The 25,754-nt window shown below is 38.1% G+C and overlaps 1 protein-coding gene across 1 annotated transcript in view; it reads left to right on the forward strand.

Moving 5' to 3' along the window:
• Positions 1–25,754, forward strand: part of CEP128 (centrosomal protein 128kDa) — a 597,902-nt gene that overhangs the window by 254,255 nt on the left and 317,893 nt on the right. Inside the window, exon 17 of the mRNA XM_006884767.1 lies at positions 13,377–13,569. Within this exon, the coding sequence (XP_006884829.1) occupies positions 13,377–13,569 (193 nt within the window). The remainder of the gene's footprint in view (positions 1–13,376; positions 13,570–25,754) is intronic.

Here is a 25,754-nt window from a genome sequence, read left to right on the forward strand (position 1 = left end):
AATTCTTCTGTTCTTCACTTCGAATTGACAACTTATAGGGCACTGGGACGAATCTAAATTTTGGTCCCTGTTGGTTCCTGTAGGTAAGCTCACAGCTTGCCAAATTACCTCTCTGGATGTCGTAGATACTCATTTCCAGGGATAGAGAAGTACATTTTACAGTCAGAAAATGATAGCATTGAATTGAATTTGATATAATGTTAGTAAAAAGTAAATAAAATGTAAAAACTCACTCGTTTTATAAAAGTTTCTTCTGTACTTTGATATTATTGCTATCAAATAAGTTTACTAATTTAAATACATGAAAAATTAGGACCAGGTGTGATTATGATAGCTATTTATTTAACCAATTACACTTTAATTCCATTTCACCTTAAATTTTTGTTGTTTTAATTTTATTTTTCCTGTCTTAACATGCTATACTGACTAGAAACCCTTCCATTTAATTTAAATTCTATTGGACAACAATTTGTGCTATAAACCTAATTGTTTATTATGCAATTTAGGAATTTATTACAGCAAAGATCTTTAAGATGATAAAAAAATATGTTAGAAAAGAAATAATTTTCCTAGTGTCACATAAGGACTGAGAATAACACATTAAATGTCACATGCAATTTTTTATAAACTTTCTTACAATTATGTCTAATACTATTCGAAGTCTTCATTTACGTGACCTAAATTTGGTGACTGTCCACTTTTTGTTAGACACTGTATTGTAAGGATTGGTAAGTCATGTGCCTTGCTCTTCCATGCTTTAATAGTGGAAATGGCATCAGGATTGGAGGAAGACTCATTGAGAGCCTGCTTTATATGCATATGATACAAGTTTGTTTGCAGAAAGTAAACAGAAAAACACCAAAAAGGACACACCAAAGTATTTACTGAATAAAATAAAATACTACAGCCTTCATTATGCATTGTATTTTAAACAAGAAAACAGAAATTATCACCACTGGACCAAGAGGCAGAGTGAGGATATACGGAGAAAGATTGCATTTTTTAACAGTTTCATTTTGCTTGGATCCACAGTCAGTACTCAAGAAACCAAAAGACTTGTTGCACTAGGAAAATCTGCTGCACTGGGGAAATCAAAGACCTTTCCAGGATACTAAAGAGTAAGACTTAAGATGTGGTTGATCCAAATATTGGAATTTCCACTGGCTTCCCATGCATATAAAAGTTGGACATGAAGTAGTACGAACAAAGAAGAACTTTTGCCTTTGAATTTAGTGCTAGTGAAGAATACTGAATGAATTGCCAAGAGAACAACAGTCTGTCTTGGGGATGTGCAACCAAGTTTCTTCTGAGAGGCAAGGATTATGAAACTTCATCGCACATGCTTTCGGCATTTTGTCGGGGTCGGGTGGGGGGGTGTCAGTCCTTGCAAAAGGCAGCATCCTGGGAAAGGTAGAAGATAGAGGATCTGTAAAAGACGGGATGACCCTCAGTGAAATGGATTGACACAATAATTGTAACAGTGGTCTCAAGGTTCAGATCTGTTGTTCACACAGATCTATATATCTCTGTTAGTTTCTTCTGATCTGAAAAAGAGCAATATACTTGGCATTTTCATTCAGGATGAAATCTTTATCAACAACTGTAAAAATGGACATGTAATCAATGAAAGAAATTTCTTAAAATGTGCTATGTTAAGCTCTCATTGCTGTGGACTTGGAAAAGATTTATCAGCTAGGGTTTTTTCCCAGAGGCTTTAAATTGCACTGGAGGAGATTACTCATCTTTCGATCACAGAGCTGCTGGTTAATACAGACAACGAGAGAAGCAACACCTTTGGTTAGGAGTACAGCTCCTTACAGACTGTGTGACCAGAACTATGCAGACACTGTCAGAGGAACACAGAAGGAACACCGTCTGTTCTGGGAAGATAGACGCATATGATATTGCCAACAGATCACACTGGACTTTCTGAAAAAAAGTCATATTAAACTAGGTCTCATATATAATGATATTCCTCAGTTGGCCACTTATAGATTGAGTAGTGGCAAGAAGATTCACTGAGATCGATGATAAGGTAAAGCTCTACTTTAGAGAAGGTTCTTAAAATGCACACACGTACACGTAAACATCATTTTACTAAATAATTAACAGTATCATGATTGAACACACATTTTTCCATGACTATGTCATCTTTTCTGTTACAGTATGTGTTCTTCCTTCAAATTTTTATGGAACAAAGTGCCAGTTTGTATTTATGCCACCTGTATAGGAGATGCAGTACATCCACCTCTCCCTCTCCCTCTCCCTCTCTCTCTCTCTCTATCTCTATCTCCCCACACTTTATCCCAGGTACTAGGGGAACACTAGCCAGGGAATCTCATGGACACCATTGCCAGAGAAATTGGTTTTGGGGATTTGGGGAGGAGAGAGAAGCAGAGCTTTCCTGATCACTTTTCCTGATATCTATATCTATATATCTCTGTTAGTTTCTTCTGATCTGAAAAAGAGCAATATACTTGGCATTTTCGTTCAGGATGAAATCTTTATCATTTCTGAACCGAAAGCTTCCACTGCTGTGGTGCAGTTAAATTATGAGAGCAAGAGATGACTCTTAATCATAGCTCTTTAATTTGGGAGCCAGAGAGTTGTTTCTCCTTATCATTTAATAGGATTGAACTTCTGATCAGACAGTTTTAATGCTGCAGGAGACAACTGCTCCTCTATAGTGTAAAAGGGCCATGATAAGCGATACCGTGCTGATCAACTGACTCGGTAACAATTGAATCTATTTGCTGGAGAGATGGCGTGGATTATTGATGGGCTACAATACTGTAATTCCTGTGAGCTATGACTGGACAGCTCTATAAGTATTAAAGATAAGATCTCAAATCAGAGGACACCAACTATATGGAAAGTAGAACCGCTGTTCTGCTAGTTCATGCTGACATCTTGCAGTATTAGAAGGACCCCTGAGGGCATGCAGTAATTGTTTTAATAAATCTGCCAACTGGATTTCTTCTGTTGGTGTTAATCCTGGCAGAGCCAGATGATTGGATCGAGATTAGTGTCACTCTTACTTTGTTAGCAGTGCTGGCGTAAGGCAAACTTCAAGTCCAGCTAAGATCAGATTCACGGGTAACATAACCTGTGAAGGGCAATGAGGGTTCATTTGGCCATTAAAGAATCTCAGGAAAGAACCCTCAGACATTAGGGATTTGTGTTTGTCATAAATTGGCACAAGGCACGCAGAGAGCCAAATACAGTTTAGCTTAATGGAGAATCTATTATATCCAGTAGCCTCTATGTCCTGGCTGCTATACTATATGTTGTGGACATAAAAATGGGTAAGAGATGAGCCTTGCTCTTGGTGAACATGTTCTTTGTAGAAAAGGCGGCAACACATGGAGATATTTTAGTACTATGGGATAGAATGCATAAAGAGTGATTTCCTCGGCATTTGTGAGCGGAACTGGACTGATTTGGGTTGTTTTGAATCAGACAGTGATATAATCTAATATGCCAGAAATAACAAATTGAAAAGTAATTGTACCGCATTGATAGTAAAATCTAGTATTTCAGGATCTGTCCTAAAGTGCAATACTGTCAGAGGCACGATAATGTCGAGTCCCATATTAGGAAGGCCTCTTAATACAACTGTTCTTTATATATATATATATCCATTAAACATGAATGCCAATGATAAGACATTAAGGACTGATCAAGATGCATCGATATTAATTGGTGACTGGAATGCAATAGTTGGAAATAAAAAAGGACTGTGTCATTGCTGGTTAGTCAGAAATGCCACATAGCTGCGGGTTTTCATGGGCTGTAAATCACATAGGAGGACATTACTCATCTTTTTCTCTTGGAACAACAGCTGGTGGATTTGAACCACATGCCTTTGGCTTGTGCAGTGTAACTCTCCACCCACTAAGCCATCAGAGCTCCCTAAAGAAGAACTTATTTGTTGGGAGATGGGGTGAGGTATATCTTGGTGATAGAATTGAGACGGAAAACAACATGGTAGAATTTCATATATAGTCAATGACTTATTCATTGAGCAGAAATAGTGACTCAACCCATATATGTCACCTGAAGGACTGCACCGAAGTCAGACTGACTACATGTGTGTAGATAGTAGAAAAGCTCAATACTGACAGTCAGAGCAAGGCCAGGACACAGTTGTGGACCAGATCATCAGTTGCACTTCTTGTTAGTACATGATCCAGTTGACTGCGATTCATAGCGACCCTATGAACAATAGATAGGATTGAGCAATAGATAGGGTATTATTCTGCACTGGCCTCACAATCTCTATAATGTGCAAACCCATTATAGTTGTCACTGTGCCAATCTATCTCACCAAGTTCAATCATTGTTATGTGCTGTAAAGTCAACTACAGCTCATAGTAACCTTATGCACAATAGCTCTGAACCCTACTCTATCCAATATCTCTGTCCCTGACACACCTACCCTCATTACTCCAGTTATTATGTCAATCCATGATAATAAGAGTCTTCCTCTTCTGCTCTGTCCCTCCACCCTTCCAAGCATCATATCCTTCTCCAAAAACTGGTCTCTCCTGGCTACATACCCAAAGTATATGACACAGAGTCTCGAAATCCTGTCCTCCAGGAGGAAGCTTGGTTTCACCCTCTCCAGGACAGACATACTTATTCTCTCGGCGTTGTGTGGTATGTTCAGTACTCTTCTTCAGCACCACAACTCAGAGGCATCAATTCTTCTGTCATCCTTGATCATTGTCCAGTCCTCTGATGCATAATAAATAATTGGAAAGACAATGGCCTGAATCAAGTCACCTTTAGTCTCTAGGCTGACATCCTTGCTCTGCAGCACTCCAGAGAGGTCTCTGACAGCAGATTTTCCTAATGCAGTTTGCCTTTTTATTTCCTGACTGTGGGAGCCAAGAGTGTTGATTGTGGAACCAAGGAAGCTGAAAGTGTTAACAATCTCAGTATCTTCTCCATCTGTCTTGATGCTGCCACTTGTCTGGTAGTGAGATCTTGGTTTTCTTGATGTTGAGCTTCAATCCAGAAGTTCAGTTCTTCTTAGAAATTTAAGCTGCAGCTGAAATAAGTGAAAAGTATGATCTTAGTTTATCCCCAAGGCCCAAGTAAAAACAATTTTCAAGATTAGGTTTAATACACTGAACACTAGTAACCAAAGATCAGACAAGTTTTGGATGAAAACCATGAAGAAAAACAAAGGGTATTAAAAAGACAGGAAAGAAGATACCAAAGTAGGTGTCAGAAGAGACTCTGAACCTTCTTTCTAACAGATAGCAAATGCCCAAGTATCAAATGATAAAGAACTTTTCAGAGGGCAGATCAAGAAAACACAATAACAAAATGTGCAAAAACATGGAAAAGCACCAAGAATATATACAGTATTTCTCAAGAGGAAAAAACTGAAGAATAATTTAATCTTCAAGTTTCTGTGTTTAAGGATTGCATGGGCAAAATACTGAAAGATGCAAAACACACGAAGCGGGAAGAAACACAGAGTCACCCTAAGCACGGGTGGCACAATCATCAGGAATTGTGCTGCTAATACAAAAGCCACGCCTCATGAATACACCAGTGTCTCCAAAGGAATGATGGCCAACCTCCTCTTGTGCAGTTTATATCCTTGGAAATATGCCGAGGGTCATCGCGAGTCAGTTCTGACCCAATGGTAATGAGAGAGGGGGAAAGGACTGCACAATTTCAGGAAGTAGTTTAGGAACAAGAATTAGTGGTACTAAAAGAAGAAGTTTAAAAAAAAATTCACTGATGGCATAAGCAAGAACTAAGACTCCAGAAATTGATGGCATATTGAGCTATTTCAGCAAACAGACGAAATTCTGGACTGATGATAGTGGGCCTGCCTACTCTCTCTTTGTCACAGTGATTCCATCAAATGTAGTAATTTTGTTTCCTGTTTATTCCATTTGTTGGGTCTCCATTTATGTTTTTCAAACAATATATTTGCAGTAAATAAATCACTGGTTATAAAATTCTATAATGCAATCTCCATCCACATTCCTATCACCAAAGAATCATATTTCTATCATTCCCTATTTTTTGTTTCTAGATTTTTTCAATTATTGTAACCAATTATAATGCATCTTGATTATGTATCTCATTAATTTCAGAACTGCAGAATATGGTGTAAATCCTAGCTTTCTTCTTCCTTGCCTTCAGTATTTTGTGGACATCTTTGAATAATAGTTTCATTAACCAGCCTTCCTAGTATGGGCACGCATATTATCCTGTCATTGACAGCATTGTCTTTTAAGACATATCTTGATAGGTCCTTTTTATAATGAATGGAACACCATTCCTCTTCAGTGTGTCATTATTGATTAATGACATGACTGTGCAATTCAAAGTGCAATGCACCATGCATTTGAGTTTATTTTATCTAGAATTATCAGCACATTATAACAACGTCTAGAATAACACTGTTTTTTTAACACGCATATGGTAGAAAATGGTAGAATATTCCATGGACTTCCAAAACAACAAACAAATACTTCTTGGAAAAAGTGCAAGCCAGAGTGCTTCTTGGAGGCAAGGACGAGGAAGCTTCATTTCACATACTTTGGGAATGTTGCTAGGAGATATTTTTTAAAAATATTAATTTTAATTAAAGTTTACAGAGACTTAGGATTTTCTCCCTGCCTACCCGCTCCCTCCAAATTAATTCTTCTCCTTGAAAAGTAAATGAAAAACTTTTTCATTGTTATTTTTTGAAAAGGGACATTAATCTTGGAAAGATGGAGAGTCAGCGAAAGAGGGAAAGACCTTTAACAAGAAGGATTGACGTAGTGACTGCAGCAATGTGCTCAAGTGTGTCAGGGCTAATGAGAACTGCACAGGTTAGGACAGCATTCATATCTGTTGTTTGTAGGGTTGCTATGAGTTGTACTCAACTTGGCAGTGCTTCAACAACAGTACCTATAATATCCATCTTTATATCTTTCATTTAATTCTTGACAACTTCTACTTCTCCTAGGTTCATACTTGGCACATTCCAATTATTAGTGTATATTTGTTGCTTTTCTCCTTATTTTGAGTCATGCCACATCAACAAATGAAGGTTTTTTTCAATTGCCTAAGAGCTTCATTCCATCAATATAATTTAGGGGAACTCTGCTTTTGAGACAGGTACTCTTCTCAGGTTGTTCTTTGAGTCCATCCAACTTGAGGACCTCGTCTTCTTACATTATATCAAATAGTATTCTGCTTCTACTTACAAGACTTTTGAGGGATTATGATTTTAGAATTGAATAACTCGTCTTCATTGTTTTGAGGCTCCACTGAAAGCTGTCCAGTATTGATGACTCAGATGGTGTTTGTTATACCTGTGGTAGAGTTTCCACCATTGCTACAACATGCAAACTACTGTAGTATGGCACTCTGAGAGAGGAGTAATGGATCAACATCACATTAGTCAGGAACAACAACAACCACCACCATCTATAGCATAAATACATCAGGTCAGAAAATGTAGAATAATTACACCATACTGAGTTATGATACAACCATATTTATTGTTAGTTGCTCTTGATTCGAGTACAACTCATACTGACTCTGTGGATGAAAGATCTAAATCCTGTCCTATTCTGTGCCATCTTCACACTTCCTCACACCCTAGAGCCAATAGTGGCAGTCAGAGTGTCAGTGTACCTGGTGGAAGGTCTTTCTCTCCTTCACTGACCCTTCACCCTTCCAAGCATCATGTCCCTATCCAAGAAATAGCCCCTCCTAACAACATGCCCAAAGTATGAGAGGTGAAGAACACATCATTCTTGCCTCCAAAGAGCACTCTGGCTGCACCCTCTCCAAGATATACTTGTTTGTTCTTTTGTCCGTCCATGGGATGTTCAGTGCTATTCTCCAAAATCACAGCTCAAAAGCATCAGTTCTTCCATCATCCTTATTCATTGTACAACTCTTAGATGCATAGCAAGTGACCAGAAAGACCATGGCCTGAATTAGACACACCTTAGTCCTCAAATTGACATCATTACTCCTCACAAATTTAGAGAGGTCTTTAACTGTAGATTTTCCCCTGTGCAATGAATCTCCTTATTTTCTGACTGCTATAACCAAGGGTGTTAATTGTGGATCCACAATAAGATGTAGTTGTTGACAGTTTCAGTTTCCATCCATCATGATGTTGCCTATTGGTCCAGTGATAAGAATCTGTTTTCTTGACATTGAGACACAATCCATATTAAAGACTGCATTCCTTGATCTTCTACAACCGGTGCTTCAAATCGTTCTTACTTTCAGCAAGCATAGTTGTAACTTGAACTCAGGTTATTGACTCATCATCAATCACTTTTAGGGGAACACAATTCAATCCATAACAAATAAATGCATTTTAATATTCCACTTGTATGGAAATAGTCAAGAATAAGTAAAAAACAAAGCTAGTCTTATTTATAAATTATTTCTCTATTTCCATTTATTTAGTAACGGTTGTTGGTGAAGCTAAATAATTGAATCTGTTTTGTAACTGCATAATGCTCTTGTGAGTGGTTAATAGAATGGTGTCTGTGCTGTGATTAATAGACTTGTCAACTAATTATTATTAGGAATTGTTAAAGTCTTTCCAATGCTAGGTTACAAGTCGCTTCTCCAAGATACTTAATGAAAATGCTTGGTGTTTACCTAACAAATTGTTATTATCATAATGTGTTATTGACTGATTAAATTTCCATAAATTGATATTTTGTTTTGTAGCACGAGTAATATATTCTGTATATATAGTAAATGTAATAACAATCATCTAACTATAACTTACTTTTAATTTAATCTGGAATAAACTAGAGCCATAAGGCTTGTCAAACCTGATTAATGCTCTGTTCAGGAATATTTTTTCCCCATTGTTGTTTACTATGCTTTGTAGTTATTAGAAGCAGTTGGATTATTATTAAGACCAAGTTAGATTTATTGTTTCTTTATGAATCCCTTTTAGGAATAATGGTGGTGACCGTAGGTTGTTAACAGGCACCAATGATCAGGAGTGAGGAAAGTGGGAACTCTGTGTTAAGCACATATTTTAACCAAAGGCTGAGATGTTCCCGCGGTTTGAAGCTGCCAGCGGCTCCCTGGGAGAAAGACGAACAGTCTCTTCCTTTTGCAATTTACAGTCTTAGGAACCCATTGGAGGGTTGTTATGGGTCGGATGTGATGGACATGAGTTCGGGATGAGCAAGATGGGGAAATATTGAGGAAAGCAGGACGCAATGTATTTTTTTTTAATTTGCCAGTATAGCTCTAAATAAGAACTGAATAAATTGGAAAATTAAAATGAATGACTCCAAGGGGCTCATTTTACTTGGCTCTCGTGGGTTTTGAAAAAAAAAATGAGTGGATAACACACTTTTGAAAAATAAGGCATTTGTAGCTACAGTAGAAAGAATTATTTCCTTTGGAGACATTAGAACTGATTAACATTGGGTTCCCCGCCCCCCCCCATGTGGTAGAAAACAGCTCAAGCTGAGTAGAACCATAGAACTGAGCACAAAGAAGGGTCGTCTTATGTCATCACACTGCAACATGCGGGGAAAGGAACATTTTTCTTTTATCACTACGTTTGCGTTCTTCTTTCCGTCTTAAATTCACTTTAAGAAAGTAAACACGTCCAGACAAAAGTAGCCTGATAAGTGGCACACTCAAAGGCAAACCAAAAAAGAACATCTTTGCTATCCTATTTCTTTCATTGAGGTATGCATCTCACATTGTAGATATTTACATCTGACGTCTCAGGTGTAAACCCACTATATTTAAATTAAGCAAAATCAAGCTAATAGTTATGTGTCCCTAGAACCTGTGATATTCCTATTAATAAGAAGGCTGCTTATATAGGCAGGTGTCATATGTGAACCTCCTATCTTTTATTAATCTATGTCCAATTTTTTATGGTTTTAAAATGCATTCCTTCAAGTTTATTCCTTTTTAGTTTTGTATAATGCATATATATTTCTTCAGCTTTTCAAACTCATTTTATTGCGTTAAAAACTATTTAAAACTCAGATTCACTACTAATGAGTCATTTCTGACTTAGTGACCCTCTTACAGGTTTTTCAAGGCTGTAGATCTAGTAGAAATTGATTTTCTCCCATAGAGTTACTAGTACTTTCAATCATGGCAACTCACCTGGATTCCTCGTTATTCCTTTGATAGGTTGTTGTTAGCTCCAACAAACTAATATAAACTATCTAATATATAAAAATTTGTGATAATATTATGCAGTATCTGATGTAAGACAAATCTTTGGAATGCTGGAGGATTTTTTTCAGTACAAAGTATTTGATAATTTTGCAAATACTTTAGTTTCTTGGTGTTTTCAATTCTGCAGTATGAATATAGGAACTATAGCTATCATTAAATTGTGACATTTAGTGCTTAATATCTTTATCCTTGAAGCTAATTTAGAAGTACTAAGCTGAACTTTTGTTCAGCTGAACAGAGGCTGAAATTTTCAAACTGCCCTCTGAGAATGGGTAAGGAGGATGCCTAGATGGTGCCGAGTATTAAGCTTTATCCTTCCATGGTGAATTCCATGGAATTACGGCTCAGTTTCTAAAAACATAACTGCTAGTTGTTAGGTGCTGTCATGTAGACTGTTACTCATTCCTTCTAGTGAACAAAAGATTGAAAGCTGCTCTAGTTTTGCTCTATATTCTCAATATATGCTATGATCAAGCTCATCATTGCAGACACTGTCAATCCATGTCACTGAAGGTGGTCTTCTCTTTCTTTGACCTTCTAGTTTTTCAAGTAACCATGTAGATAAATATCTGTTGTTGAGTTGACTCTGTCTCCTGATAACCTAAAATATGATGAAAGAACAGAATATTCCTTGGTCTTGTCTAAGCCTCACAGTAACTCAAACCATTTTGGAGATCATCACTGTAGCTACTGTGCCAACCCTTCTTATCAAGGGTCTCCTGCATCCTAGTTGGCTCTTGCATTTACCACACATGATGCTCTCCTCTAGTGAGTAATAGCTTCATATGATGTGTTCACAGAAAAAGAGTTAATCTCTTGTGATCCATTAGATTTTCATTGGTTAATTTTCAGAAGTAGGTTATCTGCACTTTCTTTCTAGTCTAATGTCTGCCAGTTAGTTCATCTAGAATCCATCTATCGTGGCTTCTCTTGATGGTGTCATAACTTCCAACTCTACAGCAACACACTAGCCACCTGTACATGGCAAACTGACAAGTAGATTATGGTTATTAGTTTGTTGCGGTTAGATGCCCTCAAGTCAAAGATGACTCATGGGGGGTGACTCACAGGGGGCCCTATGAACAAGTACTAGCATCATAATCTTTGATATGCTCGGGCTCATTAAAAGAGTCACTGGGTCGGTCCATCTGTCTGGGGGTCTCCTCTCTTTCTCTGTTCACTTTTCCCAGCATCATGTCTTTTTTCCAAGGATTAGTCCCTTCTGACAACATGTCCAGAGTGTATAGGATGGCATTTCACTATCATTGTCTCTACAGAGCATCCTGGTTCTACTCCCTCCAGAACAGACTTACCTGTTTGTTTCTGTGGCAGTTCATGAGATATTCCGTACTCTTCTCCAACACCACAACTCAAATGCATCTATCTTCTTGAAGTAATTGAGAAGGCTATGACTTGGATCAAGCACATTTTACTCTTTAAACTCACATCACTTGGAGAAGTCCTTGATAGCACATTGTCCCAATGCTGCAGGTTTTTTTATCTTGATGACTATAACTGTGGGTGTTGACTATAGATACAAGTAAAATGGAATTTTTGACAGCTTTAGTCTTTTCTCCACTGATCATAATGTTGCCTATTAATCTAGTGGTGAGGTTTTTTGTTATTTGATGATGAGATGTAATCCATATTGAAGACTGGGTTCTTTGATCTTTGATCTAAGTACTTCAAGTCTACTTCATTTTGAGCAAGTATAGTGTATCAGCGGCTTAACAGAGGTTGTTGATGAGTCGTCCTTCAATCTTGATGCTGTATTTGTTGTAAGGTCCCTTAGAATTGAAACTGACTCATAGCTGCCCCTCTGACAGGTTTTCATAGACTGTTAATGTTAAGGTCAGAGCTTGCTTATGTTTACTGCGTGGAGCAGCTGGTGGATTCCCCCACAAGCCTTCAGGTTGGCAGCATAGCACTTAAGCACTGTGCCACCAGAACTCACTAGTTGGGGAGTTCCTTGTTTAGAAACATTTACGAGTTCTTATTTTTAATTTTTAATGTATTAGTTTTATAAACGCATCCCATTTTTCATATTACTGTGTGTCATGTGTAAACTGTTATGATAGAGACCTTATTATGAGTGGAGACCCATCTAGTATATTGCTTCTAGTGGGTACATGTTCACAAACACATATACTCTGTGTATGTTCCCAAGGAACTTTGAATTCAAGGATGTTTTCAGGCAAGCTCTGGTGGCCTTGTGGCAAGAAGCTGCACTGCAGTCACAGAGATGAACAATTTGAATCCACCAGATGCTCTGCTGGAGAAGGAGGGACAGTCTCCTCCTGTACTAGTCAGATCTGATTTGATCACACACACACACAAACACATGAATGTTTTCAAATTCTATTTTTCCCCAAAATGTCTTGAGGTTTTAGTATGCTACATTTATTAATATAGGAGGCTGAAGATGTGTATGTGTGTGTGTGTGTGTGTTTGAGGTGTCATAGAAACCAGAAAGGAACATGGTTTAAAAGAGATCTTTGCTAGAAAGTATAGATTTCACCATTGTATTTTTCTCTTTGCATAATATCAATAATATGTTTCACTGGGGTTTTCAGTTTACTTATTTATTTTTCCTGAGAAAATGGTGCAGTTTGATGAGGTGCATGGCAGATATAATTTGATTGAAATTGGGTTTTTTAATACAAAAGGTGGCATGACAATGTAGGATCTTTTTTGTTTTCCTAGTTAGATATCAATTCAATGAATGGTTTAAGGAGTAATGCTTTAGAATAATTTTCCATCTAACCCATATCTCTATTCACCAGTGAAATTGTCTTAAATAATTTTATAAAATAATGCATTAAATACATTCTAATTTTAAATATTCTAACTCCACAGAATTCAGAATTAGCAGTCTAGCAAGCAACTAATTTTTACTAGTGGCTTTCCAGAGACAATAGGATGTAACAAATGCTTTTATTGAAAATCATTGCTTGATCTGCACTTTTAATTGGTATATGTCAATATACAAATGAAAATATTATTAGTATTATTATTATTTGTTTTACTTTTCTTATTTACTCAGATCACCAGGATGATACTTCATTTTTCTTCCTTAGTTTTGTACTCCCTCTCTCTTTTTTTTTCTTTTTTTTCACATTTCTGGCTTTTACAAATTTTAATCAGCTATCAATGTTGCTATTTAGACTAAACTTCAGTGGCTCTGTGAGGAACTGAAAGAACGAGAAAACCGAGAGAAAAATCTACGGCACCAGCTGACACTGTGCAGACAGCAGCTCAAGTTCCTGACTGACAACAAGGAATCTGAGCTCCAGTATCTCTTCGAGCAGATAGAAAGACAGGAGCATCTTCTAGAAGAAATACATCGGGAGAAGAGAGGTGTGTGCTGGCTACTCTTACTCCTAGTTTTCCTTGCTTATGCTCCTTAAATCCTAGGGCTGGAAGAAAACAAAGGCATCCTTCATCTCCTACTATTCCATATTGCGAGTATGTCAACAACAGTGTTTTTCCTTTGTCTGTTTTCTCTTATCTCCTCGACTGTTTTCATATTTGCATCTAGAATATGGTTTTTCCTGAAAGGTCCTCTTTATTGTGCATTTAGATGGAATTTTTTCCTCAGTGTGCTTGCAGCACATGCACCTAATGACTGTTTACAGGTGTTCTTTGGGAAGAACTATTTCCTTTTCTTTAGTAGGATGTCAAAATTTCTGTTTTTCTTCGTCATTATGTCCATTAATTCATTCAAAAAGTATTTATTTTGTGCATATGTTAGGTGCAGAATAAAACAGAAGATATTCCTACCCTTGTTTAGTGTAGATTTTACTGGAAAAGAGGATAGAAAATAAATGTAACAAATAGGTAGATTACATGTCAGAGTGTTGTAAGCCTGATAGCGACAATGGCAAGAAGAGTTAGGAAGAGAAGGGACAGAGGTAAACGTGTTTAGTATGTAGGCAAGATATGATTTTTAAAAGTTTGACAAGAGACATAAAATACTACTTTATGGTTCAGTAATACAAGAAGTACATTATGATAGGAAAATGAAAATTAACATTTATGTGCGGGACTCATCTTCGTATTTTATGTTCCATTGGCCTTAGAGCATTTCTTTATTGTCCAGTTTTATTAATGTAAGAACCATAAAAAGGAACGATATACTAGCTCATTAAAAAACCCCAGAAAACTAAACATTAGCATATGATACTCCTTTTAAAAATAAGTGATAAGTTTTTCATTTTGATAATCAGGATTATTCTTCCTAAATATTCTGATCAACCATTATTTATTGATGACTGTACTTCAAATACAGTTGACTGTTTGGTAAGAGGACCACTTGGATTCGTAATGTTTTGTGAACACAGAGTCTTTGTAATGTTGCATCTGTTATAATTATTTTGTATATTAAAATATTAAGACTGAGACTTTATACATTTTAATTAGCAATTACTAACCCATGTTTACATTTTAACATGAAAATATTTTACTTGTGTATTTAAACATACAATTTTCTAAAATAAATTAGAAGAGTGGTGGTGTTTTGCATTTTTAAATTCTTGTAAGTCTTGACCTAAAAGAAACAAACAAGCCAGAGTTTAATTTTTGTTTTGGTGATACTATGTCATGCAACCACTAGAAGAACTACATTCATAAGTGATTAGAGATGAAAAAAAGCACATTGTATTTCAGCTGTTATTATTCAGGGTTCTTGAATAGACTTTATACTTACTTTGGGAATTTCTCCTCTCCTATTATTGAAAATGTAGAAGTGGCAGTAGTGAAAAAGTATATGAATTTTTTTTATGATGATGTAGTAACATCTATGTACTGACATCATGCATAACATATGTCTACACGTTCACTGCTTTTATAATTAGCAGTCAGTTGTATCTTTATTTTTAACATATAGTATACATATTGTCACCCTGTAATAATTTCTTTCTATATGGGATGCTTTCTAGAGTACATTATGTTGTTGTTGTGTACTATTGAGTCACAGCTGACCCCTAGCTGACCCTCCAGGGGTTATTTAGGGACAGTTAATCATGTGGCAGAAGATTGCTCATCCTTCTCCCTTGGAGCGCCTGGTGGCCTCGAACCACATGCCTTTAGGATTGCAGTGCTGCTTTTTGCCACTAAGCCACCAGAGCTCCCTAGAGTACATTATAAGATAATGTAATTATCAATGGAAAGTAATAAAAAAACCCCAAATATCTGTGCACTTAAATATTTATATTCAAATGCTCAGCTTATTTATAAAAGCTTTGCAAGAATTTGTATTTTCTGTTTATTTAGGGGGCATTGTATTTTCCTCTTTATTACTATTATTATTACTTTGTCCTTTTGTGTAAGATTCATTTTATTTCTCTCTTAAATATTCCATATAATTCACCAGTGAGGTCACTTTTGCCTTTAATATTCTCTGTGGGAAAGTTTTTCATTCTGTCTCAAATGTTTTCATGATAAAGGGCTATTGAGAATAACTCTTTCTTCTTTAGCCAGTTGTAGTAATTCATGTGTTTTAAGACATTTGTTCATTACATTTAATTTCTCTAATGTTATTGGCATGAAGTTTTCTTTCTTCTTGTTGTTAGTGTTATGGAGTCAGTTGTAACTCACAGGAACCTTTGAACAAACCGAAACCTGGCCTTCTTCTGACCTGTCTTCACAATCTCTGCCATGTATAACCGACTGTTGCAATCAGTGTGTCAGTTCTTCTGTCTCAACGTGAATTCTTCTTTCCAAATTTGATATCTTTCCCCGAGAATTCCTTTAAATGATTTTAACGTCCTTAGTGTCTAAAGTAGGGCACTCTACTGGAGTCGTTCATAGGGAGTTATGCTGGTAACCCAAGAGTTAGGCCTCTGTAGAGGTTGCAGGACAGCAGCAGCTCTTCTGGAGAAAGATGGACAGTCTCCTCCAGTGTGATTTACAGCCTCCAGAAATCTGATGGAGCGTCAGCTGGAAGCTGCTTCTGACTCCATGGCCGTAAGGGAAGTTTAACAGAGGGTCAGCTGGGAGTGGCTTCTGACTCCATGGCCGTGAGGGAAGTTTAACAGAGGGTCAGCTGGAAGCTGCTTCTGACGCCATGGCCATGAGGGAAGTTTAACAGAGGGTCAGCTGGGAGCGGCTTCTGACTCTATGGCCGTGAGGGGAGTTGAACATCCAAAGTAGGAGCCTTGGTGATGCAGACGTAAAGTGCTCCACAGCTATCCAGAAGGTGGGTCTAGTGATGCAAATTTACCAGTTGCTTTGCAGGATAAAGATTATGCAGTCTGCTTCTGTGAAGAATTATTATCTCGAAAACCAGACAGGGTGGTGCTACTCTTGTCTACTTTCTTTTGTCTTGCAAAGGACTCTATTTATTTTCTTTAAATTTTAAAGATAAAAACAACAGATCTTAATATTTTTCTCTTCAAATATCTCTGCCCTTTTATTTCCTTTCCTCTAGTTAGGTTGTGTTTCATTTGCTCTCTTGTCTGAGTAATTAATTTTAATACCATTATTTTCTAATTTAGCCCACTGAAATAATAAATGTATTAACTAGGGATAATTTCGTTATTGTTATTGTCATAACTTTAGTTCCCATACATAGTGATCCTATGCACAAAATATTAGTCTTCAATACATCAATTGTATTATGGTAATGATTTCTAAATTCAGATTGGAGGCACTCTATATTTTGATTTTTGTGCAATTGTTTTAATTTTCTTTAGCTTCCTCTTTAAATGACATCTGAGCAACTGTTGGTTGGTTCTGAATGAATTCAGCCTCCATTTCTGTTCTGACTGATGATACTAAACTTCTTTATCAGCTTTTTCCACAGATGTTATAGGTTCAATTTCTGTTTATTCCATTGGGTGGGGTCTGTGGTCATAGTCACCTTTTATGCTGTTTTGGAAAGTGTATTTGCAATGAATAAGGAATTGGTGTTGTAAAACTCTATCCTATCATTTTCTGACATCGAGGTCCTTATTTCCAGGTGGTTTCTCTTTTTATTAGTTTCCAATTTTCACATTCTGGTAACTGCTAATTATGAGAGCATTTTGGTTAATTGAGTAATCCGTGCAAATGAAAAAAAGTTGTTGAAAATCCTCAATTTGCTCATCTTTGAGATTGTTGAGGTCCATTTTATGACATCAAGTATATACTATTTTGGCTAGGTTCTCATGTTCAAAAAGCCTATATTATCTGCATTTATTGATCTGACCCAAATTGAGGCCTACAATAATGAAAATAAGTTAACTAGAACTGAGATAAGATTGTGAATCTCTTCCATCTGAATTTGAAGATCATCTTAAGAATAGATTTAACACCTTGAACACCAGTGATCGAAGACCAGATGAGTTTGGTTTGATATCAAGGAAATCATCCATGAAGAAAGAAAAAAAGGTCATTACAAACAAAGGAGAACGAAAAAAAAATGAAATTGGTGTCAGAGGAGACTTAAAATTGCACTAGAGCATCAAGAAGCAAAATGGAGGGGAAACATACTGAAGTAAAAGAGCTGAACAGATTTCAAAGGGCAGCTGGACAAGACAGAGCAGAGTATTATAATAGAATGTGCAGAGCACTGAGATTAGAGAGTAAAAAGGGAAGAACTCGCTCTGCATTTCTCAAGCTGAGAAAACAGAAAAACAAATTTAAACCTTGAGTCACAATATTGAAAGATGCGTGGGCAATATATTGAATGACCAAGAACGCATCAAAAGAAGATGGAGGGAATACACAGAATCACTGTACTAAATAGAACTGACTGAAACTGAAGAATTTCAGGAGCTACCATAGGAATCAGGTCGATTACATCTGCGGAAAAAACCGCTGGAGAATCTCAATATCAGCTGTGGAAACTAGGCCGGGAGCTGATTGTGGGACAGACCACCAACTACTCATATGCAAGTTCAAGCTGAAGCTGAGGAAAATTAAACAGAACCCACAGGAGCCAAAATATGACTTTGATTTCGTCCCACCTGAATTTCAGAATCATCTCAGGAACAGGTTTGAGGCCTTGAACACCAATGAGCGAAGACCGGATGAGTTGTGGGAGGATGCCACATGTATCATCCAGGAAGAGTGCAGACGGTCATTACAAACACAGAAGAGGAAGAAAAGACCAAAATGGATGTCAGAAGAAACTCTGAAGATTGCACTGGAGCGCAGAGAAGCCAAAGCACAAGGAAGAATTCAAGATACTAAAGCTGAACAGATGATTCCAAAAGGCAGCACAGAATGACAAAGCAAAATATTACAATGAAATGTGCGAGGAGCTAGAGTCGGAAAATCAAAAGGGCCGAACTAGTTCAGCATTTCTTAAGCTCAAGGAACTGAAGAACAAATTCAAACCTAGAGTTGCTAAAATCAAGGATGCCTTAGACAGAATATTAAATGATCCAGGAGGTATTAAAAGAAGATGGAAGGAATATACTGGGTCATTGTATCAAAAGAAATTGGCAGATACAGAAGAATTTAATGAAATAATGTTTGAGCAAGAGTCTATGGTGATGAAGGAAGAAGTTCAAGCTGCTCTGAAGGAAATAGCAAAAAATAAGGCCCCAGGAATAGATGGTATACCAATTGACATATTTCAGCTAACAGATGCTGCCCTAGATGTGCTCACCATGTTGTGCCAAGAAATCTGGAGAACAACCACTTGGCCAACTGACTGGAAGAGATCTGTATTTTTTCCCCATTCCAAAGAAAGGTGACCCAATTGAGTGTGGAAATTACAGAACAATATCATTGATTTCACATGCAAGCAAGATTCTACCGAATCCACTGAAGATTATCCAAAAACGACTGTAACAGCACAACAGCAGAGAACTGCCAGAAGTCCAGGCTTAGAAGGGGTTGTAGTACTAGGGATATTGTAGTTGATGTTTGATGGATCTTACCTGAAAGCAGATAATACCAGAAGAATATCTATGTTTCATTGATTATGTAAAGGCGTTTGACTGTGTGGATCATAACAAACTGTGGCTAACTCTGAGAAGAATGGGAATCCCAGAACATTTAATCGTGCTAATGTGAAACCTATACTTGGACCAAGAGGCAGCCATTAGAACAGAGCAAGGTAACACCGCATGGTTCAAAATTGGGAAGTGTGTACGCCAGGAGTCCTATCTCCATACCTTTTGAACCTGTATGCAGAGCAGATTATCCGAGAGGCCAGGCTCTATGAGGAGAAGTGTGGTGTCAGTATTGGTGGAAGATCTATTCACAATCTGCATTATGCAGATGACACAACCCTGCTTGCCGAAACTGAGGAGGACCTCATGCACTTGCTGCAGAGGGTCAAGGACTGCAGCCTTCAGTATGGACTGAGGCTCAATGTCAAGAAGACAAAGATTTTCACCACTGGACCAATTGGTAGCATGAGGATGGATGGCGAAGAGATTGAGATTGTTCACAGCTTCAGTTTGCTCGGCTCCACAGTCAACACTCTTGGCACCAGCAGCCAGGAAATAAAAAACCATATTGCGATGGGAAAGTCTGCTGTTAGTACTCAAGAGCAGTGGTGTCTCTCTAGAGACTAAGGTGCACCTGATACAGGCCATGGTATTTGCAATCACTTGTTATGCATCAGAGAGTTGGACAATGACTAGGGAGGCCAGAAGGATAATTGATGCCTTTGAGCTGTGGCGCTTGAGAAAAGTATTGAATGTACCCTGGACTGCCAAGGAAACAAACAGATTCATCATGGAGAGGGTTAAACCAGGCTACTCCTTGGAGGCAAGGATTCTGGGGCTTCGTCTGACATACTTTGGAGATGTTATAAGGAGAGACAGGTCCTTGGAGAGGGACATCATGCTTGGGAGGGTGGAGCGATAACGCAGGAGGTGAAGGCCCTCTATGAGGTAGATTGATTCAGTGACTGGGGTAATCGGGATGGGTGTGTCAGAGGCAGTGCGATTGGCACAGGATAGAGCAGGGTTTAGGGCTGTTGTGCATAGGGTCGCTATGAGTCGCAAACAACTTGACAGCACATAACAACAACAAAAACAACAACAACAACAACCACCATAAGAGTAGGAGTCAGTGGTGATGAAGGAGGAAGTTGGAGCTGTATTGAAGGCATTGGCAAAAAATAAAGCCCCAGGAATCAATGGGGGATACCAATTGACTTGTTTCAATGAAAAAATGCAGCCTTAGATTCACTCACCAGTCTATGCCAGGAAATTTAGAGGATAGCTGTCTGGCCAACATGGAAAATGGCCAATATGGAAAAGTTCCATATTTGTTCCCTTTTCCCACAAAAGGTGATCCAACAGAATATGGAAGCTTTTGAACAATATCATTAATGCCACATGCAAGCAAAATACTGCTGAAGATCACTCAAAACCAGTTAGAACAATACACATATAGGGAACTTCCAGAAGTTCAAATAGGATTTAAAAGAGGCCATGGCCCCAAAAATATCATTGGTGATGTCACATGGATCCTGGTTGAAAGTAAAGAATACCAGAAGAATGTTTGTGCTTTATTAACTATGCGACGGCATTTGACTGTGTCGATCCTAACAAGTTATGGCTAACATTGAGGAGAATGGGAATCTCAGAACACTTAATTGTGTTCCTGGGAAACTTATATCTAGACCAAGAGGCGGTTGTCCAAATAGAGCAAGGAAACACTACGAGGTTTGAAGTGAAGAAGGGAGCATACCTACTCAGTCTGTATGCTGAGCAAATCATTTGAGAAGACAGACTATATGAAAAGGAATGTGGCATCAGGTTTGGCAGGAGACTCACAAGTAACCTTTGTTATGCAGATGACACAATCTTACTTGCTGAAAGTGAGGAGGACTTGAATCACTTGTTTCAAAAGATCAAAGAATACAGCCTTCAATAAGGATTGCATCTCAGTGTAGAGAAAACAAAGATTCTTACCACTGGACCTGTAGGCAGCAATGGATTGAAACTGTCAACAGTTTGTCTTACTTGGATACACAGTTGACACCCTTTTTTACCAGCAGTCAGGAGATGTATTGCATTGGGAAAGTCTGGAGTTAGGGACCTCTCCAAATTATTGAGGAGTGATGATTTCTGTTTGAGGACGAAGGTGCGTCTGATTCAGGTCACAGTCTTACCAATTCCTCATTACACATCTGAGATCTGGACAGTGAATAAGGACGACAGAAGAAGAATTGATACCTTTGAGCTGTGGTGTTGGAGAGGAGCACTGAACATCCTGTGGAGTACCAAATGAACAGATACGTCTTAGGGGGCAGCCAGAGTTCTCTTTGGAGGCAAAGATGATGAGGCTTTGCTTCACAGACTTTGGGCGTGCTGCTTGGAGGGGCTAGTCCTTGGAGAAGGCCATGATGTTCGGAAAGGTGGCGGGTCTGTGAAGGATAGGAAGACCCTTGACCTCGTAGATTGACAGGGTAGTGCCACAATGGGCTCTGGTGTGTTAGGAAATATGAGGATAGCAGAGGATAAGACAGGGTTTAGTTCTATTCAGGGGATTGCTATGGGTCCTACTTGACTAGAAGGTACCTAACAACAACATGCATTTGCTTCAATCTTCTAAACAGTTTACTTATGTAATATTTTTAATACTTTTTATCAACTAATGAAATAGAATTGTTGATTATCCATCATTGTGAGCAAGGGATTTTTCCCCCTCATTTTTTTACCACTCTTACATAAGTAGTTTTTAGAGGCAACTCATGTTTTGAGACTCTTACCTGAGAGTTGATTGCAACTGGTTATCTTAAACTTGAATTTAAATCCAATTAAGAGCCATTTATACAACTTGCCATGTAAGGAATAGAGGAACTGAAGAAAAATGTGGTAAGGAATTGAAAACATGTGAGATATTGTGAAGGACTTTGCCAAAGCTTAGAATCTCTGGAATTGCAGTGCAGCTTTCTTGCCAGTAGGCCACAGAGCTCGCCTCCAAAGCTTAGAATCTCTATATTGTTGTTGTTAGGTGACATTCAGTCCAGTAGGACTCATGACCCTATAAACAAAAGATTTGAACCCTGTTCTATCCTGCGCCATCCTCACAGTTCCTAACACATCCCATTGCAACTGTCAGTGTCAGTCCACCAGGTTGAAGGTCTTCCTCTTCTTTGCTAACCTTCCACCCTTCCCAGCATCATGCCCTTCTCCAAAGAATAGCATCTCCTAGCAGTATGTCCAAAGTAAGGCAAAGACTCATTGCTCTTACCTCCAGAGAGCACTCTCGCTGCACCCTCTCTAAGATATATCTGTTCATTTTCTTGGCCGTCCATGTGATATTCAGTGCTTTTGCCCAACTTCAACCACAGCTCAAAGGTGTCAACTCTTTTCCTCTCATCCTTACTGATTGTCCAAATATCAGCTGCATAGCAAGTAATGGGAAAGACCATGGCCTAAATCAGACCCACCTTAGTCCTCAAACTGACATCACTACTCCTCAAAATTTAGAAGAGTCCCTAACTGCAAATTTTACCAGTGCAGTGTGTCTCCCTGTTTCCTGACTGCTGGTACCAAGGGTATTAATTGTGGATCCATGCAAGATGAAACTGTTGACAGTTTCAATCTACTCTCCATCCATTATGATATTGCCCATCAGCCCAGTGATAAGAATCTTTGTTTTCTTGACATTGAGAAGCAATTCATACCAAAGGCTGCATTCCGTGATCTTCTGCAACAAGTGCTTTAAGTCTTCTTTGAATCTATATGTAGGTTGACAAAAAGTATATCTGACAAGAGAATTTAACGGGGCTTAGAGGGGAACAGGATAAAAGTGGATAATGACCATTGCATTGGAACAGATGGAAGAAAGAACTACCTAAAAGAAATATATGATTAGACATTGTACATAGGACAGCAGCCCCAAATAAGAGGTATATCATTCCAAAGAGGACTGGGGTGGTAGAAAATTGAACAACAATGAACAAATATTTTTTTATAAAGTGAACTGTTGGAGGGGAAAGAGAGGAAGGCTGGGGGTAAAAGGTGCAACAATAAATGAATGAAAAGGTAGCTTCTCTGTAAACATTCATTAAAGTAATAATTAAAATAAGTTTTCATTAAAAAATAAGAGAAATAAAATAGTGAATGAATAGGAACTCATTTCATGGAAGAAAAAAAGTTTGTATTTTACCCTTTTCTTTAACAAACATAAAAAAAAAATGTGCTGTGAAGTCCAAGCTCTGGTAACTCAATAATGTCACAATCTCTGAAGTCATTTATATCTAGGCGCTTTGAAGAATTCACACATAATGAGGAGCTCCTACTTGCTGTCATGCCATAATTTTTATAGTTGAAGATATATAAACATGCTTTCCTGGATGAGGTGATTATTTATTGCAATTGTTTTAGCTGTTTGTTGTTATAGATGATGAAGCCTTGAGTTGAGCACAGCTCATAGTGACCTTGTGAAAAAAAAGGCTTGAAGCCCCTCTACAACTGTCAACATTTATCAAAGTTCGTAGAGTTTCTGGAGTCATGTTGTTTGGGAAGTGGATGCCACTCCTGCTTCCATTCCTGTCATACTAGGTGATTGTTGTTATGTGCCATTGAGTAGCCTGCAAAGTATAGTGACCCTTTGTACAGCAGCTCTGAACCCTTTCCTGTCCTGAGCCAGTCGCACTAATTCTGACACACCAACCCTCATTGTTCCAGTTACTGTATCAATCCATCTCATCTGGGGTCTTCCTCTCCTGCACTGTCTGTCCACCCTTCTGAGCATGATATCCTTCTCTAAGGACCGATCTCTCCTGGCCATGTCCCGAAAGTAAGTGAAGCGGTGCTTCAAAATCCTAGCCTCCAAGGAAAGTCTTGGTTTCACCCTCTCCAAGATAGACCGATTTGTTTTCTTGGCAGTCCATGGTATGTCCAAAACTCTTCTCCAGCACTACAACTCAAAGGCATCTATTCTTCTTCTGTCATCCTTATTCATTGTCCAACTCTCTGAAACATAACAAATAATTAAGACTATGGCATGGATTAGGTGCACCTTTACATCTAGACTGACATCATTGCTTTTCAGCACTCTGGAGAGGACCATGACAGCAGATTTTCCCAGTGCAATTCATCTTTTGATTTCCTGACAGCTGGTGTTAAGAGTGTTGATTGTGGATCCTAGCAAGCTGTAATAGCTAACAACCTCTATTTCTTCTCCATCTATTATGGTGCTTCCAATTAGCCCAGTGGTGAGAATCTTTGTCTTCTTGATGCTGAGTTTCGGTCAAGTACAACAGACTTTAATCCTTCCTGATCTCGCACCTCTTTCATGGTTGTCTACAGTGGCAGTGTATTCTGAGTGCCTTTCACACTAGAAAGCTTATCTTCAGGACTGTCTTTGACAATTTGCTGTGATATAGAGGGCTATCCTTATAGCTCATTTTCAGAAGTAACTTCCCACCCCTATCCTTTGATCTTTAAGCATTTCATTTCATTTTTACCACTTTCCATTTTATTTGATTAGTAATTTGTACATCCTGTATTCTGATTATTGATGGATGTTTGTTGAGATACTCTCATTTTCTGTCATACTGCATTAGTAAATGCAGATACCAAAAGCTTTACTCCATGTTCATCTGTACATCTGTATACATGTACATGTATGTGTTTTGAGACACAGCTCTTCCCCAGTTGTATTTTGAATGCCTTTTCACTGTATCAGTGATAGGATGATACCCATATGCCCATAAGGAATGCTAATTGACACGACTATTTATGCATTATGTAATAGCCATTAATGGAAAATATGAAGAAATTGAAGATCTTTGCCAGGTTCTGAAGCCTTAAATTAAACAAATTTATAATCAAGATGCATTGTATTTTTTTTTTTGGCATGCGTAAAGCTATTCATATGCACTGTTTCATTCATATACATGTTGTTGTTCTTAGGTGCCGACACTGTTTCATTCATATACATGTTGTTGTTCTTAGGTGCCGTCGAGTTGAATATGATTCATAGCAACCCTATAACAACAGATCTGAACCCTGTTCTATCCTGTGCCATCCTTACACTTCCTGACACATTAGAGACCACTGCGGCAGTCACCACATCTTACCACCTGGTTGAGGGTCTTCTTCTCCTTTGCTGACCATACACCTTTCCTAGCATGGTGTCCCTCCAAGGGATGAACCCTCCTAGCAACATGCCCAAAGTATGTGATGCTCAAAGGCATCAGTTCTTCTTCTGTCATCCTTATTCTTGTCCAGCTCTCATATGCATAAGAGGTGATCGAAAAGACTATGGCCTGAATCAGATGCATCTTAATCCTCAAACTGACATCATTATTAATTAATTCATAATTTGGAGAAGTCCCTAGCTGCACATTTTCCCAGTGCCATGCATCTCCTTAATTCTTGACGGCTGGTGCTAACGGTGGATCAAAGCAAGGTGAAGTTTTTGACTGTTTCAGTCTCTTCTCTATCATGATCTTGCCTATCATTCTACATGGCTCCCACCTGATGGGGCTGCATAGGAATCAGATTGACTTCATTTTGGAAGAAATCATTGGACAAGCTCAATATTGGCAGTCAGAACTAAGTTGGGGCAGACTGTTTGTCATATCTTCAGTTACTCATATGCAAGTTCAAATTGAGGGCAAAGAAAATAAAAATAAG

The sequence above is a fragment of the Elephantulus edwardii genome, unplaced genomic scaffold (assembly GCF_000299155.1).
Source record: "Elephantulus edwardii isolate Elephantulus edwardi_28Jun2011 unplaced genomic scaffold, EleEdw1.0 scaffold00037, whole genome shotgun sequence".
Taxonomy (NCBI): Eukaryota; Metazoa; Chordata; class Mammalia; order Macroscelidea; family Macroscelididae; genus Elephantulus; species Elephantulus edwardii.